At 41.2% G+C, this 16,056-nt stretch overlaps 1 protein-coding gene across 1 annotated transcript in view; it reads left to right on the top strand.

The window, feature by feature from the left end:
* Positions 1-9,827, top strand: part of Efhb (EF-hand domain family member B) — a 67,205-nt gene extending 57,378 nt beyond the window's left edge. The window contains exons 11-13 of the mRNA XM_031348169.1: positions 6,982-7,194; positions 7,724-7,905; positions 9,596-9,827. Coding sequence (XP_031204029.1) covers positions 6,982-7,194; positions 7,724-7,905; positions 9,596-9,769 — 569 coding nt within the window. The 3' untranslated portion in view covers positions 9,770-9,827. The remainder of the gene's footprint in view (positions 1-6,981; positions 7,195-7,723; positions 7,906-9,595) is intronic.
* The last annotated feature ends 6,229 nt before the right edge of the window (positions 9,828-16,056 follow it).

Raw genomic sequence — 16,056 nt, 5'->3', positions numbered from 1 at the left:
TTTTCTGGTCCAGTCTATTTGGAGTTCTGTAGGCTTCTTGTATGTTCACAGGCATCTCTTTCTTTAGGGTAGGGAAATTTTCTTCTATAATTTTGTTGAAGATAATTACTGGCCCTTTATGTTGGGAATCTTCACTCTTTTCTATACCTAATATTCTTTGGTTTGGTCTTTTCATTGTGTCCTAGATTTCCTGGATGTTTTAGATTAGGAGGTTTTTGCATTTTGTATTTTCTTTGACTGTTGTGTCAATGTTTTCTTTGATGTCTTCTGCACCTGCGATTCTCTCTTCTATTTCTTCTATTCTGTTGGTGATGCTTGCATCTATAACCCTTTGTCTCTTTCTTAGGTTTTCTATCTTCAGTGTTATCTCCCTTGTGATTTCTTTATTGTTTCTACTTCCATTTTTAGATCCTGGGTGGTTTTGCTCATTTCCTTCACCTGTTTGGTTGTGTTTTCCTGTAATTCTTTAAGGTATTTTTGTGTTTCCTCTTTAAGGTCTTCTATCTGTTTACCTGTGTTCTCTTGCATTTCTTTAAGGGAGTTATTTATGTCCTTCTTAAATTACTCTGTCATCACCATGAGATGTGATTTTAAATCATAGTCTTGCTTTTCTCGTGTGTTGGGGTAACCAGGGTTCACTGTGGTGGGAGAACTAGGTTCTGATGATGCCAAGTATTCTTGGTTTCTGTTGCTTGTGTTTTTACACTTGCCTTTCACCAGCTGGCTATCTCTGGTGTTAGCTGGTCTTGCTGTCTCTGATTTTGGCTTGTCCATCCTGCAAGCCTGTGTGTCAATACTCCTGGGAGACCAGTTCTCTCTGGGAGAAATTTGGGTATGAATAGCTGTACAGCTCTGGGGTGCAGAGATCAAAAGGATCCTGTCCCCAGCTGATCCTTGGTTCCTGTGTCCTGATGGCTCTGTGAGGGTTCCTCTTGGGCCAGGAATTTGAAGAGAATTCGTGGTCTTACCTGTACTCACAGGTGTGTAGGCACTCCTGGGAGACTAGCTCTCTCCAGGCAGTATTTGTGAATGTAGCTCTGTGGAACAGGATCAGCTCTGGGTGCAGATGGAGACCAGAAACCGGAAGACTCTTGTCCTAGGCAGCCCCTTGGTTCCTGTGTCCTGAGGGTTCTGAGCGGGGTCCTCTGAGCAGCAGTGGTGGTCCTACCTGCACTCAGACATGCCTGTCCTCATTCCTGGGAGGCTTGCTCCCTCCCAGCACTATTTGGATATGGAGCCCTGTGGCAGAGGATCTTGATTTAATTAATTAATTAATTAATTATTGGTGTGAATTCTCCTTGCTTTTCTCCAACTTTGAAATACTTTGTTAGATGAAGAGGGTGGTTCTTATGCTAAGGTCTTGTCTCCCAATTGGTTCTTGATATTCAAATATCTCCTGTAATGAATCCGGGATTTTAAAAACAGCCTGACTCCTTATGGCTTTCGCAGTGCAAAACCCTTTTGTGTTTCCATCCACCCTCACCTGCAGAGTGAAAGTATTTCTTTCATATCTTCTTTTTTCTGCTTTTTTTTTCCTCCTCCTTCTGCCCTGTCTATGTCTTTTGAGGAAAGGTCTCTGATAGCCCATGTTTGTCCCAAACATTCTATGTGGCTGTAGCAACACAGAACTCCTGACTTTTCTGCTGCTACCTCCTGAGTGCTGGAATTGCACACATATGTGACTATGCCTGTCCCCCTGACCTCTCCCTTTGTCCTTTCTTTCTTGTATAAATTTGAGATTTTTAAAATTCATTTTCATTTTAAATTATGTGTATATGTGTATGTCTTCATGCAGTACTTCAAGTACTCATGGAGTTCCTAAGAGGGTGTCGGGTCCTCTGGAACTGGAGTTCCAGGCAGATGAATCATCTGATGTGGTAATGGGAAGAAAGGGAAGTGAATCAGACCCTCTGTAAGCATATAGATCCTCTTACGTCTGAGCCATCTCTCTAGTCTCTTGTGGTTTTTGTTTTTCTTTTCTTTTCTTTTTTTCTTCCTTTCCTCCTTACTTTTATGTATATGAGTACACTGTAATTGTCTTCAGACACACCAGAAGAGGGTGTCAGATCACATTGCAGATGGTTGTAAGCCACCATATGGTTGCTGGGAATTTAACTTAAAACCTTTGGAAGAGTAGTCAGTGCTCTTAACCACTGACCATCTCTCCAGCCCTTTTATTTTGTTTTTAAAGGCAGGATTTCACTACACAGGTCAGTCTATCTTTGATCTTGAACTAGCAGCAATCCTCCTGCCTTGGCCTCTCAAGTGTTGGGATTACAGTCAAACCCTACCATGCCTAGCTACTTTTTATTTCTTCCTTAAACATTCTTTTCAGATTTGTTTTATGTGTAAGTGTTTTGGCTGCATGTTTGTATGTGCATCATGTATTCGCCTGGTGACCTTGGAGGTCACCCTGGAACTGGAGTTACAGATGGTTATAAGGTTCCATGTAGGTGTATGGTATTGAACCTGGACCCTCTGAACGAGTAAAAGTACTGTCAACTGCTGAACATCTATCCAGCCTTCTATTTCTTGCTGCTATTATTTTAGCTTTGGCTTCTTTTTAAGTTTCTCTGAGATGGCTTTTACGTAAAGGTAAAGTGTGGCAACATCTATTCTGAGATTTATCATTGGTAATCAGAATCATATCCCTTGCTCTGATCTAAGACATGGACAGAGCTCTTAAAGCCTCTGCCCCTTAGAGTGCTTGGATCTGTAGGATTTTACCGGGAGCCAGGTTTGGCCTGGACAGCACTAGTGATGCACAGCCTTTGCGATCAGCTGCCACAGGACCCAAGGGAGGGAGTTTCTGTTTCTTTGTTCTGGCTTTTAATATTGTCACATTAGTTTATACTGAGGATCTAGCTACCAGAAGGGTAGAAGAGGTCCAAGGGCACACAGTTCTGCCCAACCTGTGTTCAAAATAACCATCAACGAACCATTTTTATTGTTTAATGTAGCTTTCAGAAGTAGTGTGCTGCCGTGTGCCTGCGACCTTAGCACTTGGGAAGCAGAAGTAGGAAGATAAAGCTCTAAGTCTGAGACCTCCCTGATGGGATGGTGATTCCTGGTCAGTCAGGGATACATGGGAACCTGTCACAACAAACGAAAACGGAAATAAATGCCTAGCCAGGTATACACCTATATCCCTACTAGGTGGGATGTAAGATACATAGTGAGTTTAAGGCTAGTCTGAGCTAACTAGACCTTAGCTTAAAACAAACAAAACCAAACAAAAATTTAGCCTTCAAATTTCTCTGGAGTGAACAGACTCTTTTGTGGTTTGTACAACTCTATCTTGAGTTTTGTCTAATTTCTTTATGTGTTCCAATTCCCTAAGCCTCCTTCACTCTGAAATTGAGGTTCTTTCCAGGCATTTTAAGAGCAATATAGGTAGTTTTTGGAATATCATCCCCTGGAAGCTTTTTGTTTCTAACTCTGTTCTCTTTTTAATGAACTTTGTTGTCTCAGGAGCAAGTTTGTCTTCACTTGCTTTTCTAAATGATTGCAATTTTTTTTTTCTAATTGTAGAGTTTTATCAGCTAAGGTTAGGAGGCACTTGAGAGTGACTTGTCTGGTAAATAACAATGCTGCCTTGGCTTCCATTTTCAGCACCTGGCCGCTGGAATTAACTGAAAAAACTTACTGATAGTTTTTAATTTCCCCCCTAGAGTGTTTCTCCTCTAAGATTAATGATGCTGCTATAACCACTTTTACTGCTTGGGTTGGCCTGTCATTCTGTAAGGCTAAGACTAAAACCCCCACATTTTGCCTTTCTTGGTGAGTGGACCCTTTCTGTATGGGACACCATTCTCTTCAGTCATGGAAAATACTATGGGACATTTTCTCACTGCCAGCATCTCACCAAACACAGTTCTTTCCACCCCCTCAGAAATAGAGGAGCAACATTTTTTTCTTTTCTTTTTCTTTGTGATGTTTTCCATTATATTTTTGTTGTATTTATGTGTGTGCATGTGTATATGGGTCAGTAGCAACTCGGGGGAGTTACCTCTCTCTTTCTCATGTGGGTCTAGGGATAGAAGTCTGGTTGTCAGGCCTGGAGACAAGCACCTTTACCTGATGGCTCACACATCTCCCTGAACGTTTTTTTTTAATTTCAATTTAAATTAATTTAAATTAATTTTAGACAAATTCTCACTGTGTAGCCCAGGCTGGCCCCATACATGTGGCAACCCTCTTGACTCTGATCCTCAACTGCTAGGATTATAAGTATGAGCTACATTTCTTGGTATAAGACATGGTAGTTAAGAGAAAGTAGAGGATTGTTTTCAAACCAAGCAGTTCCTTTATTTTTTACTTTTAATATTATTATTATTATTTATTATTATTATTATTTGCATTGTAATTTCTCGTTTCACCTCCTGAGTTCTTGGGTTATACGCATGTACTCTTACATCTGGTCTCTTGTTTTGTTTTTGAAGTCAGAGATGTACTTTGTGGTCCAGGCTGGATCCTCCTGCCAGGGCTCCTCAGTGTGGGACTACATGTATGCTCCACCATGCCCAACTTATTCACTTATTCCTGGTATTTGATCCTTCCTTCCTTCCTTCCTTCCTTCCTTCCTTCCTTCCTTCCTTCCTTCCTTCCTTCCTTCCTTCCCCCCTCATTCCCTCCCTCCCTTCCTTCCCTCCCTCCTTCCCTCTGCTCTCTCCCTCCCTCCTTCCTCCCACTTTTCTTTGAGACAGGTCTGCCTTTGTTGTCCAGACTTAACCCTAGAATCACAGTACTCCTGCTTCAGTACTCCTCCTTTGTCACCTGGAACAATGCTTTCAATGGAGTTCTTGGGGGTGCGCAGTGGAAGTGTGGTGGGAGACAGTTGAGTAGCCAAGGTTGGTACTGCACATCATGGTCCTCCTGCTTACCCTTCCTCTGCTGTCAGTGGAGTTCTTGTGGATTTTATTTTCTAGATTTTAGGCCACATATTTAAGGTGGTGGCTGGTTGGTTCAGAGAGGTTCAGATTTTTTTTGAGGGGGTGTTTTTCCCTCCCTCCCTCCCTCCCTCCCCTCTCTCCTTTCTTTGTCTTTTTCTTGTTTCCTGGTTTAGTTTTTGAGTCAAGGTTGTTGTTATTTATTCCGGTCTGTTTTAGAATTTATGCGCCCCCTGCCTTCCCCCTACCCCGCTCCGCCTCAGCTGCCCTAGTGCTGGGATTATAGGTCTGTACCACCATGCCCTCATTTTTGTATACCACATTCTGTCCCACCCCTGGCTTTTCGGGGACAGAGGAAAGTACAATAAGACCACCTTTCAGTTTTATGGCCAACGACTTTTCAAACCATGCAGTTTTCTGCCTTTAAAGGTGTCTGTCTGTCTGTCTGTCTCTGCTTTATTAGGGTGTCTGGGTAGAGGCTCTATACCTTCCACAACAAGGCAGCACCCCATATTGTAGATTCGTGGGGTACAGTTCCTTGGAGCTCTCCTTTATAAACCCTGCGTTCATTACTCAGCACTCTTCTATGGCTGTGAAAACATCACAGTGCCCTCAAGTGGTGTCTGTGGAATAGCCAGTGAGTTGAAGGGAAGTCTTAGCTTCCTTAAGTGACTCACAAAGTTACCCTGCTGTTTCAGTTCTACCTCACATTTTTCTCACCCTTTGGCGGTGGGCTTGGTCTCAGATGCTAACCGCACCACACGCTTCCACTGAGCCACCCACACATAGCCCTTGGCTTTTCTTTGCACACTAACCTGCAGGAAGCTACTTAGAAAAGCGGAGAGGTGGGGTAGGGGTGGGGCAACTCACAGTATGTTCTTATCTCTTCTCTGCAAGGGCATACTCTGCCTTCCCAATCCAGTAAATGAGGGATTATCTTTTTAACTTTTTCATATTGCAGTTGGAAAGATAGTTTGGTGGTATAGGACAATTACTGCTCATGAAGAGGACCCAGGATCCCCAGCATCCACATGGTGGCTCACAATCATCAGTAACTCCAGTGTCAGGGGATCTGATGCCTCTTCTGGTTTCTGACAGCACCAGTCACACACTTGATGTACATACACATACACAGGCAAAAAAACTAAACAAACAAACCAACTAAACAAACAAAAAACCAGTCCCTCCCAAAAAACTACAAAGCTCCCCAAACCCCAAAAACCCATAAAAACAATCAAAAAAATAATTTATTTTAAAACTTTTTGTGTGTGTGTGTGCTCACAATGTGTGTCACAGCAATTACATGGAGATCAGAGGACAACATGCAGCAGTCAAGTCTCCCATTCCAGCAATGTTGTTAGGCTTGGTGGCAAGTAACTTTACCTGAGCCATCTCCCCAGCTCATGTGTGGAATTTCATCTCCACCTAGGACTCAGTCTTAGGAAATTGGTATAGTTCAAGCTAAATAGGATGTTAAGCTTGAGTTAAAGGGAGAACAGAGGAGACAGTTGAGTGGTGGAGCACTTATCTAGCTTCCATGAAGCTCTGGGTTCTACTGTGGCACTGAAAGAAACAAAAGAGAGTTCTCTGTTTTTGTCTCTCAGACTGGAAAGATTTCTATGGTATAAAGTAAACGGAGTAGCAGAAAGAGATGTGAGGCCATATTGGAATCACAGCCGACATTGGCCTGAGCTTGCTGTTCCACAGTGGAGCTTTGGCACTGAGAACCTGCTTCATGAGTGCTGAGTTCCACGGTTAGGAAGAAGCCACGAAGGAAATTCATCTTTAAAAATCATTACATTTATCATTATCATTATTACTATTATTATTGTTATTAGTGTGTATGTGTGCATATATGGGGCTGTACATGTCATAGCACACATGTGAAGGTCAGAGAACAATTTGAAGGAGTCAGTTTATTTCTTCTACCATGTGGGTCCTAGAGCTCTAATCTAGGTTGCCAGGCTTGGTGGCAAGTGGCAAGTGCCTTTACCTGCTGAACCAAATAATCCAGCTTCTTACAGAACATCAGACACCAAGAACTGACATCTTACTGTATTTTCTTGTCTCCTCCTTCTGGTTTTTCTTAAAGGTAAAAAACCAGACTGTGAAAATGTTACTGAGACTAGCATGGGAGACGATGAACCAAGTCTTCTGATAAATCCTGAAGACATTGTCCCCAAAGAACCAGGAAGTTCAGAAGAGACTCTCCGGACAATCTTGAGACCAGGTGACAAAGTTTCTGACCAGTATAAGACAACTTCTTCTGAGATCAACGCTGTCGTCGGAGCCACTCCTTCTATATGTAAGCACGCCTCATCCCTTGTCCAATTAATCAATCTGCACACCCGGAAGTGCAGTGTTCGTAGTCTGTTCTTGAGTGTTCCTAGCTGCTCTCTGCATTAGACTCTAGAGTTTCTCAAGGCCTCAGGCCTTAAGTTTAACTGTGTATTGTAATCACTCTGAGGTCTCACAGGTAAGTTTGACTGACCTCTTGATGATGGCCCAAGTTAAAAAGCAATTCTATATTAATGAAACTGAGACTCTCATGGATGAGAATGTTAAATGCTTTCCTAAGGTCTACTTGGACTTCCATGTTCAAGTATTATTCTCTTGCCTCAGCCTCCCCCCCCCCATGTCTTTGGAGCCAAGGTGAATCCTGCTGTGCTGGGCTACACTCCTCTTTGTATGCAGTCTTTAGACTTTATGCTCAACTACATTGCTGTTTATTCTAGCTCCATTTCAAGGGGTCTATGCTCAAGTGTGAATGACTGCTCCTGTTCTACAGTTCGCTTTCAGGATGTCTTTTTTTTTCCTAATTGATGATGACCTAGGTTACCCCATCTACGGTGTTCCAACTGTTCGATCTGACATCCCTGCTCCCCGGATTCGTCGAGTCAGTGACATGAATAACTATGGTGATGAAGGCAATGCTTATTCCCTGCTGCACCCCTCCATCTTCTCCCAGAAAGGCGTATTTGAGAGAGAATTCTTCAAGACCAGGTCAAAGGAAGAGGTACAGAGATTGCCTCAAACTATTATTATCAGGACCACTTTTGTTACTCTTGTCTTTTATTTTGTTTTTTCGAGATGGCATTTCACTGCTTACCCTGCTCTGGCCTGGTATTCACTATGTAGCTCAAACTAGCCCACTGTGCTTGGTGGTTTTTCTGTCTCAGCTTCCCAAAGCATTGGGATTGCAGGCATGAACAAACACACGTGATTAGTGTTTTATTGATTTCTTTTGTTTAGAGATTGAGCTTTGCTAGGGAGCCCAGGCTGGACTTGAAATCATGATCCTCTTGATTCAGGAATTATATATTGCTTCTAATCTGATGCACAATATTTATTATTATTATCATAATAATCATCATCATAAATTTTATTATCATCTTGTGTAGTCCAGGCCAGCCTCTGAATAACCTCCATAGTTGAGGCTGGTTTTGAACTTCTGATCCTCTCACCTACACCTCCTGAGTGCAGGTATGTGCCCAGTACTTGTGGTGCTGGAGATCGAATCCAGGGTTTGTGCATGGTAGGCAATAGCTTTATGAGCTGAGCCCCAACCCTAGCCCTAGCCTTAGCCCATGACTCTCATTTTTGACCTTTCAGAATTATAGCTTGTATAGGGGTCCTCAAATATAGGATTCTTATTTATTTAAATTTTTAGATTTATTTATTTATTTTATGTATATGAGTACACAATAACTGTCTTCAGACACTTAAGAAGAGGGCATCAGATCCCACTAAAGATGGTTGTGAGCCACCATGTGGTTGCTGGGAACTAAACTCAGGACCTTTGGAAGAACAGTCAGTGCTCTCAACCACTGAGCCATTTCTCTCTATTTTTTAAAATGTAACTCCCAAAATAAAAATTCAGTAAGTTTAAGTGAGGATTAAGGATTCTTGATGAATGATATTCAGTTTGGTTGTAACATGCTTTGAAGTGCATTTTTTTTTACCCCCAGTATATTATATAATTCTTTCCCCCTTCAAGCAGGGTCTCACTATGTAGACCAGGTAGGCCTTCACTCAAGAGCTTCTTCCTGCCTTTGCCTTCCATGTGACAGCAAGCACAAATGACCACCTGCTTTTCCTCACTTAAACTTACTGAATTTTTATTTTGGGAGTTACATTTTAAAAAATATAACTTATTTATGTGTGTGTGTGTGTGCACACGCGAGTGTGTGTGCCTATGTATTTTATGTATGCCTGAGTATGTGCAGATGTCAGAGGAAAACTTGAGGGAGTTAGTTCTTTCCTTCCATTATGCGGGATTAGAGCATCAAATTAAGGTCTTGGCAGCCAGCACCTTCACACCTTTGTTTTGTTTGTTTGTTTGTTTGTTTTTAAATAAGAGTGAGAAAAGGCCTCACTCTACAGCACTGGCTTATCTCAAATTCACTATGTAGTCCAGGCTGGATTTGAACTCCAACATTCCTGCTTTAGCCTCCCATGTGCTGGAACTACGGGAATGTACTCCCACTATGCCTACATACTTTGTACTACAACTTTGATGTCTACTAATTTCATATGTGTAGGCACATATGCATATGTGAACACATGTACTTTTGTGGAGGACCAGTGACTGTAATATTAAATGTTAAAAAGCTTTTTAAAATATATATTGTATTTTATGTACTTAATTTTTAAAATACAAAATTAAAAACATAAGTCTTGGTCTGGACTTAATTCATTGTTTCTAGATTTCAGATATATTAACTAACATTGGAGTCAAGCTTTCTGAAGAAGAATTCGAAAATGTATGGAATCTTGCTTCAAAAAAACACCAACGGGGAGAAGTTTGTGTTGAAACCATCAGGAACGTTCTAGATGAGCTGCGGCATTCAGAGCTCTTCAAGTGTAAAACGGCCATGTGATATTTTTGGGAACTTACACATTTAAGCAAAAGAGATTAAATTTTATATTCATCTAAAATTTTATGTTGAGCTTGGTCATCTCTTTGGTATAACCCCTGTGCCTGTGTATATGACTTCATCTTCTTGTGAATTCAAAAGCCTCTAAGGACTTGACAAGTGCTGTTAGAGCCTTCTGCCTCACAGTGGTCACAGTTTAGAATGATGATGAAAGTTAGCAATGTTTGGCAGGGCTAAGAACTCCACCCATATTAGCATCCCTGAAATTTGTTTTGTTTGTTTGTTTGTTTGTTTGTTTTTTGTTTTTTTTGTGATGCCACGTTCATACTATTTTGCCTTCAATGCTTTGTTACTGTATTTAGGCTCTGATATGAAAAGATGGTTTTCTTAGGGTGCCTTTGGTCTCCAGTGCACCCAAGAGAAGCAGGTTATTGAAAGAAACAGGATGTAGGTAGTAGTCTTAAGACCCAACAACTGCACAATGGGCCACTAGCTTACTCTCTTCTTAATATTTTTTTCACCTCTCTCAGCTTCCTGACTGGATGATTGCTGTTAACTCAAGACCACCCTGGGCTTCGTAAGTAACTTCCTGGCTAAACCTAGGCTACTAAGTGAAATGCTGTTTCAAAAACGAAAACCGAAAAAATATTTTGGAGAAATTTAAGAACTACAGAAAACCCACAGAATTAGTACCCAGAAGTGCACAGTGCTGTGCTGGAGTCTGCCCCTCACAGGCCACAGAGGTCAGACGTGAACAGTCCAGCTAATCCAACAGTAATTGGGTAGGAGCAGAAAGTCTAAGAATGTAGTAGTTGCTCAGTCCACAAGGCAGCTGGTTTTCAGTGTACACTTGAAATCCTGAAGAATTAGGCTGTAATGCCAGGAAAGGAAAGGACTTGCTGGCAAGGCAAGGGAGAGCAGGCAAAGAGCAAAGGCTTCCTTCTTGCATGTTACATAGACTTTCACCTGAAGGTGTGGCCTAGGTTAAGGGTGTGTCTTCTTGCCTCAAGAGCTGGATAAAGGACATGTGTCATCCTACTTAAAGGTCTGGATTAGAAGTGCATCTACCTATTTCAAATCATTCTTCAGATTATAATATAATTACATTATTTCTCCCTTCCCTTCCTCCCTGCTGTCTTTCAAATTTATGACCTCTTTCCCACTAGGTATTGCTATATGCACATATGTATATTTCTAAATATAACCTGTGCAGTCTGTATAATGTATGTTTTCAGGGGCGATTAACTGGTATTGGACAAACAATTGGTGTGCTCTTCCTTGGGAAGCATCTTAGTGGCCCATAGATTTTCGTGTGGGATTCAGAACTTGTGATCTTCCTTAGCATGTGTATTGCTGTCCTTGTTAAGCTCATAATGAGCATAGGACCTTAATACTGGAAAAAGTATCAGGTTGTTGAGAAAGTAATGCTAAAAATTGAATCAATAACCTGCGTCTGCAAGTAGATCTTCGCATCATAAGAAGAGTAGAAGCTGGATAGAGAGGAAGCAGAATTTATGTATTCTGAGGACCTCAAAATTGTCCTCTGGATGACAATGCCATCATAAATCCTCTACCTAACTTTTATTAACTAGCTCTACCTCTGTATATTTTAACTGTACAAAACAATTTGTTATCTTTTGCTAAGTTTGTTATTTAACAATTATTTATTTAGCAATTTATCATTCAGTGATTTTGAATTATAATTTGTCACAGGTGATAAAAAATGTACTAGTACATTCTTATTTATCTATTAGATTGTGGTTAAAAACAATAAAAACAAAATCTGGCTGAAGAGACAGCTCATCCAATATTGTGTGAGCTTGTAAACCTAGTGCCAGAGAGTGGGAGACAGGTAGAACCCTGGGGCTTATTGCCAACTTAATCAGTAGTAAGCTTTAGGTCCCAGAACATGACTACCTCAGAATTAGGACAGACGGTACTTGGGGAACAGCAGCTGAGTTGACTCCAGGTTTCTACACACATTTACATTTATGTGAGCTCGTTGCCTTTCTGCCATCTCTCTTTCTCTCTCTCTCTGCCCCTCCTTCCCTTCCTCCTCCCTTCCTTGCTCTCCTGCCCCCTACAAGACCCTTGTCTTATTCTGTAGTCTAGGCTGGCTTGGAACTCATTATGTACCCCAGGTTGGCCTTGACCTAAGAGGAATTCTCCTTCCTTAGCCTCTGGGGTGCTGAGATTACAGGCATGAACTACCATGTCCAATTTCCTTCATCCTTTTCATTAAAAAGTTATCAGGGGTGGCATGACACCTCAGTGGGTAAAGGTACTTGACATGCAAGGCTGGAGACTTTAGTTTGATTTCTGGAACGTATGTAAAGGTGAAAGGGGAGAACTCCTCAAGCTTGTCCTCTGACCTCCATATGTGGGCCATCCTACTATGTAAGGCATCCTACTATGCATACATACAATAATACATTTTAAATGTTATTTATTTCTGAATGTGGCTGCTCATACCCATGATCTCTGTATTAAGAGATTGACACAGGTGGGCTGGAGAGATGCCTCAGCTCAGTGGTTAAGAACACTGGCTATTCTTCCAGAGGTCCTGAGTTCAATTCTGAGCAATCACATGGTGGGTAACAACCATCTGTAATGAGATTTGATGCCCTCTTCTGACATGCAGGTGTATATGCAGATAAAGTACATACATAAAATAAATAAATCTTGAGAGAGAGAGAGAGAGAGAGAGAGAGAGAGAGAGAAACAGGAAGACTGAGTCCAAGGCAAACCTAGGCTGTATAGAGATCCTGTCTGAACTAAACAGTGTAAAGTGAAGCAAACCCTTCTCATCCCTCATTTTCTTTCTCCTTTTCCCCTTTCTTCCTCCTTCACCTGTTTCTTTCCTCCTTTCCTTTCATTTTCTTTATGGAGTACTGATTTTTTATAGTCCAGGCTGGCCTTGAACTTGTTAAGTAGTGAGGATGGTCTTAAAGTCCTAACTTTCCTGTTTGAGTCTCTTGGAATTGCAGGTGTATGCCACACACCTTCCTTCTTTCTTGACAATCTCGTTATGTGCTTGGGCTGGGCTCCTTCCTCAGTCTCATGAGGATGCTCCCTTGCCAGACTCCCATGTTGAGTCTGACTAAATCTTGACAACCTACAATGAGCTGGTGTTACTGCCTGACATAGGATATACCTAGTGTTTTAACTAGAATTTACAGTTAGGCTGTACCTGGTACCACAGAGTTCAAAATCACTGGAGAAGACCAAAGACTCACTTTAGATTGTAATTTGCTGGTTTTTTTTTTTTTTTTTTAACTTAAACTGCAACTGACCTTAGTTCTCATGCCTGGATTTGGAACTAGGGCCCAGCTACAGGGGGAGAGACTTTTAAAGGTAGGCAACAATCACTATTGCTGTGGAATTTACAGCTATGTGAGGAACTGCCTCATTCCCCCTACACATGGTAATAAATAGAGTTTACAGACACTAGAGCAAGCGGTTAATCACTTCATAACTGTTTTACAATTTGGGGGTGCAGGCAAGGAGTCAGAGTTGCTAGGAACTTGACGATTAAAAGTTTAGAATGGGTCCCTAGCACAAAATGGAGTTTTCCTCAGTCATCACATTGGCAGTGCCTGGAAGCCCCTTCTGTCTGTCAAAGACCTGTTTGTTGTTGGTGCCTGGCAGATTTCTGGCCATAACGAGATTGTCAAGAAAGAAGGAAGGTGTGTGGCATGCACCTGCAATTCCAAGAGACTCAAACAGGAAAGTTAGGACTTTAAGACCATCCTCACTACTTAACAAGTTTAAGCCAGCCTGGACTATATAAAATCAGTACTCCATAAAGAAAATGAAAGGAAAGGAGGAAAGAAATCTGGCAGATGCAAGATTGAAGAAGCAGTCTTTGACCTGTGAACCCGGCTGACATGAGGTGCAGCCATCTTTGACCAGCGTTTGGTAAAGAGAAAATGACCTGATGGAAATCAGCCTTGGTGCATGCCTGGAGTACTGATGTGACACACTTGCTCTGACTGCATACTTAGGCTGTGACAAGGTACAGAGTGCTGGGAACTTAAATTTTCCCTTCAAACAGAATATGAACATCTTGTGACTCATGCTTTTTGCCTTTGAATTAATAAAGAATAGACAACCACAATTTCAATCAAGCTTCATGCTTCCAATGGTTTCTAACTCATCATTTAGTTATTTTTCTGCTATTTCCTTCAATGACACACCCTTTTCAAATTATATTTTTCTGATCCAAAGTGCTGATTTCTTGATTTTAATTGCAGCCAATCACAGTCTCCAGCATAGCACATTCTGCCAGCTCCATGCTTCACTCATTCTAACTGCAGAACATTAATATTTTTGGTTCACTAATCAGACCCCTCCTGGGAGCAAACTGGGAACACTGGATATGAATAATGAATCTCCTATTCCCTTGGTTTATGACCTTGTAAAGATATTTAACCTTAAAAGCTGTAACCTTTCAAAATGGAGAGAACTGAAGGTTTAATCAATTTATAAGTTTGTTTTGATGTTTGTGGGAAGGCATGTTAGGTACCCAGTATTGTTTTAGCCTTATAAACGTTGATCAGAAGAGATCAACACAACATAGCATTGTGTTCTCTATCTGCTAATGCAACATGACTCCTTAGCTCATCTTCATCCCTGCCATTCTTATTTTATTAGCAGTTATTTATTATTGACTAGGTAAATTTGACAATTTTCACTGCCTTTCTGCTCAACTTGTTCGATGTCTTAAAATCAACTTTTTATTTTTTAATTTCTTTTTGTTAAGTACTTAAACTTATTATTCCATTTATTTATTATTTGTGTGTGTGCATGTATGTATGTATGTGTGTGTGTGTATGTGTTTGTGTGTGTGTATGTACTTGTCTGTAGAGGTCAGGGAACAACTTGTTGAAGACATTTCTCTCTTTCCATCATTGTAGGTCTTAAAGATTGAACTCAAGTCACCAGTCTTCATATCTAATGTCTTTACTCTCTGAGACATCGCATTACCCTTAATTAATAGTATTTTAAAAGATTTAAACAAAAGGCAAATAGGGATGGAGGTGGAGCTTGGTTGGTAGAGTTTACATATTTATGATTTTTTAAATGGGATTGTATTTTTTTATTAGATATTTTCTTTATTTACATGTCGTATGATTTCTCCTTTCCCAGTTTCCCCTCCAAAAAAAGAAAAAAACCCAAAACAACAAGAACAAACTTCTGTCCCCCCCTCCCCCCACTTGCCACCCCACCCTTTCCCGCTTACTGACCCTGGCATTCCCCTACACTGGGGCACAGAACCTTCACAGGGCCAAGGGCCTCTCCTCCCATTGATGACTGACTTGGCCATCCTCTACTATACATATGCTGCTGGAGTCATTAGTCCCACCATGTGTACTCTTTGGTTGGTGGTTTAGTCCCTGGGAGCTCTGAGAGTACTAGTTAGTTCATATTGTTGTTTGTCCTAAGGGGCTGCAAACCTTTCAGCTCCTTGGATCCTTTCTCTAACTCCTTCACTGGGGACCCTGTACTCAGTTCAATGGATGGCTGTGAGCCTCTACTTCTTTATTACTCAGGTACTGTCAGAGCCTCTCAAGAGACAGCTATATCAGGATGGATTGTCCTTCCTCAGTCTCTGCTCCATAGTTAGTCTCTGCAACTACTTCCATGGATATTTTGTTCCCCCTTTTAAGAAGGAATGAAGTATCCACATTTTGGTCTTCTTTTATCTTGAGTTTCTTGTGGTTTATGGGTTGTTCTTCCTTAGTTCCAAACTTCTGGGCTAATATCCACTTATCAGAGAGTGCATACCATGTGTGTTCTTTTGTGATTGGGTTACTTCACTCAGGATGATATTCTCCAGATCCATCCATTTCCCTAAGAATTTCATAAATTCATTGTTTTTAACAGCTGAGTAGTACTCCATTGTGTAGATGTACCACATTTTCTGAATCCATTCCTCTGTTGAGGGACATCTGGGTTCTTTCCAGGTTCTGGATATTATAAATAAGGCTACTCTGAACATAGTGGAGCATGTGCTCTTATTACATGTTGCAGCATCTTCTGGGTATATGCCCAGGAGTGGTATATCTGGGTCCTCTGGAAGAACTATGTCTAATTTCCAGAGGAACCACCAAACTGATTTCCAGAGTGGTTTTACCAGCTTGCAATACCCTCAGCAATGAAGGAGTGTTCCTCTTTCTCCACAACCTCTCCCACAACTGCTGTCACCTGAGTTTTTTATCCTAGCCATTCTGACTGATGTGAGGTGGAATCTCAGGGATGTTTTGATTTGCATTTCCCTGATGACTAAG

Source organism: Mastomys coucha, unplaced genomic scaffold (assembly GCF_008632895.1).
Source record: "Mastomys coucha isolate ucsf_1 unplaced genomic scaffold, UCSF_Mcou_1 pScaffold3, whole genome shotgun sequence".
Classification (NCBI taxonomy): domain Eukaryota; kingdom Metazoa; phylum Chordata; class Mammalia; order Rodentia; family Muridae; genus Mastomys; species Mastomys coucha.
Note: the sequence above shows the minus strand (reverse complement) of the source record. Positions and strands in the feature narration are given on the sequence as shown.